We start from the raw sequence: 2,500 nt of genomic DNA, 5'->3' as shown, positions 1-2,500 counted from the left end.
TAGGGCGGCGTGATGGTCTAATGGTTAAGGTCGCCTGGTGCTGTTCCGCAGTAACCGGGTTCGATTATGGCTTCGTGTGTGATGCGTCGTTTAGCACGTATTCATTTACGATGTTTGTGTGCTTTGCTGTTGAACCTCTGAACTTTGGAAGAGTGTAATTGACCTTTTATAACCTTTATTATTATTATTTGTAGTATTAGTAGTAAAGTAGTAGCAGTAACGCAGTACGTATTGTTGTTGTTATTATTATTGTTATTATTATTTCTTATAAATTTCCTACTGCAGTCCCAACAACTAAGACGTGTCTGGTCGGGATAGGAAGGCTGAAACGGAGACAGTTAAACAACAAAAACGACGACAACAACAACAACAACATAAACAGCAATAACAACAACAATAATATTAATAATAACAATACTACTACTACTACTACTACTAATAATAATAATAATAATAATAATAATAATAATTCCGAATGCTTCTCAGCTAGACACAATCTTTCCGGCATTTTTACATTTGTCGATGAAAAGTTTGTTGACTGAATGAATGAACGAACGAATGAATAAATGAACGAATGAACGAGTGGATGAATAAATGAATGAATGAATGAATAAATGAACGAATGAATGTGTATACAAATGCATGCAGAATTGAATAAATGAATGAATGAATGACCGAGCGAATATTACAACGAGCAAACGAAATGAACAAATTTATCGAAAGCACTAAAACCGCTTTTCAGGTCATCATCATCATCATCACTACCACCACCACCACCACCATCGTCATCACTACCACAATAATCATCATCACCACCAGGGTCACCGGGTTAACAGGGCATAGGACGACAGATTTGTTGGGCAGATGCCTGTTTGACTTTTGCCACGATGATGATCTGATGTCTCTACAAGATGTTTTCAAACAAAGTGACGACGACGACGATGATGATGATGTTGTTGTTGTTGATGATGATGTTGTTGATGATGATGTTGTTGTTGATGACGATGATGTTGTTGTTGATGACGATGATGTTGTTGTTGATGATGATGATGATGTTTTTAGGGATGGTTATGGTGATTGCCATCATAGTCGTCATCATCATCTTTATCATCATCATCATCATCATCTTTATCATCATCATCATCTTTATCATCTTCATCATTTTTACCATCATCTTCATCATCATTAGTGTTGGTGAACAAAGACCACGTGATAAACGCAACATTCAGAATGATGTTGAGAAACAAAACAACATCCTCATCATCACCATCATCAACATCATCATCATCATCAATAGCAACAACGAGAACAAAAGATTATATATCATTAAAGATAAGTTGTTCGACGTTCATCAACCCCTACACCAATGCTGTCGAATATATCAGTTGCACTTATAAGAATGCGAAATCTAATTTCCCGCCAAAATTTGAGGATCATTATCAGTACTTTTCGCAACATCATCATCAACAACAACAACAGCAACAATACCAACATCAACAACAACATCAACAACAACAACAGCAGCAGCAACAACAACAGCAGCAGCAACAACAACAGCAACAACAACAACACCGTCAACAACAATATTGTTATCGGCAACACTTTGAAAATCAACCACAACAACATCTTTATCACCCGAAAAGACAGCTACAACAATGCCAACACCAACAACAACAACATCAGCAACAACAACAACATCAGCAACAACAACAACATCTACAACAACAACAACATCTACAACAACAAAAACAACAACAACAAAAACAACAACAATCAGTTATGTTTTCTCAACAGCTTTATGATAATTCGCATCTTACACAACAACATCATCACCACCAACAACAACAACAATATTTCCGACAACAACCAAATCAATATTCAAATGAACATATAATAGAACGGTATCAACATACGCAACAGAAATTTTGTCATATTCAACAACAACAACAACAGCAACAACAACAACAACAGCAACATCATCAACAACAACTACAACAACAAATTTATCAACCGCACTATTGGCCACTTTTTGAAATACAAACCAACAACAACAACAACAACTATATCATCAACAATAACATCACATATTTTAATTACATCAACAACAACAACCACAACAACAACATCAACGCCAACAACATCAACAACAACAACAACATTAACTACGATGATTTAACCAACAAATTATCATTGCATTTTCAATCGTGAATATTATTTATGATTGTTATCATTATTATTATTATAATAATTATTATAATTATTATCATTATTATTGTTGTTATTATCATTATTATTGTTATTTCTATTTTTTATCATATTTTTTAAAACAATTTTTAAGAACGCTTTATTTGAGAGTAAATCATAAAGGAAAAAAATTTGTCTGCTACATATCAATTCCTACAAACATATTTCATCCTTTTTGTGTGTGTGTATGTGTTTGTTTGTGTGTGTGTTTGTTTGTGTGTGTATGTGTGTGTTTGTTTGTTTGTGTTTGTGTGTT

General features: G+C 33.9%; 1 protein-coding gene across 1 annotated transcript; it reads left to right on the top strand.

Annotated features, from left to right (window-relative positions):
* Positions 1-479: 479 nt before the first annotated feature.
* Positions 480-1,413, top strand: HELRODRAFT_137275 (hypothetical protein; the record flags this gene model as incomplete). Its single annotated transcript, XM_009030122.1, has 4 exons — positions 480-529; positions 820-926; positions 1,190-1,235; positions 1,308-1,413. Coding segments are annotated over 4 exons (309 nt in total), but the record flags the coding sequence as incomplete, so codon positions are not given.
* Positions 1,414-2,500: the final 1,087 nt, after the last annotated feature.

This window comes from Helobdella robusta, assembly GCF_000326865.2.
Source record: "Helobdella robusta unplaced genomic scaffold HELROscaffold_65, whole genome shotgun sequence".
NCBI classification, from domain to species: Eukaryota; Metazoa; Annelida; class Clitellata; order Rhynchobdellida; family Glossiphoniidae; genus Helobdella; species Helobdella robusta.
Note: the sequence above shows the minus strand (reverse complement) of the source record. Positions and strands in the feature narration are given on the sequence as shown.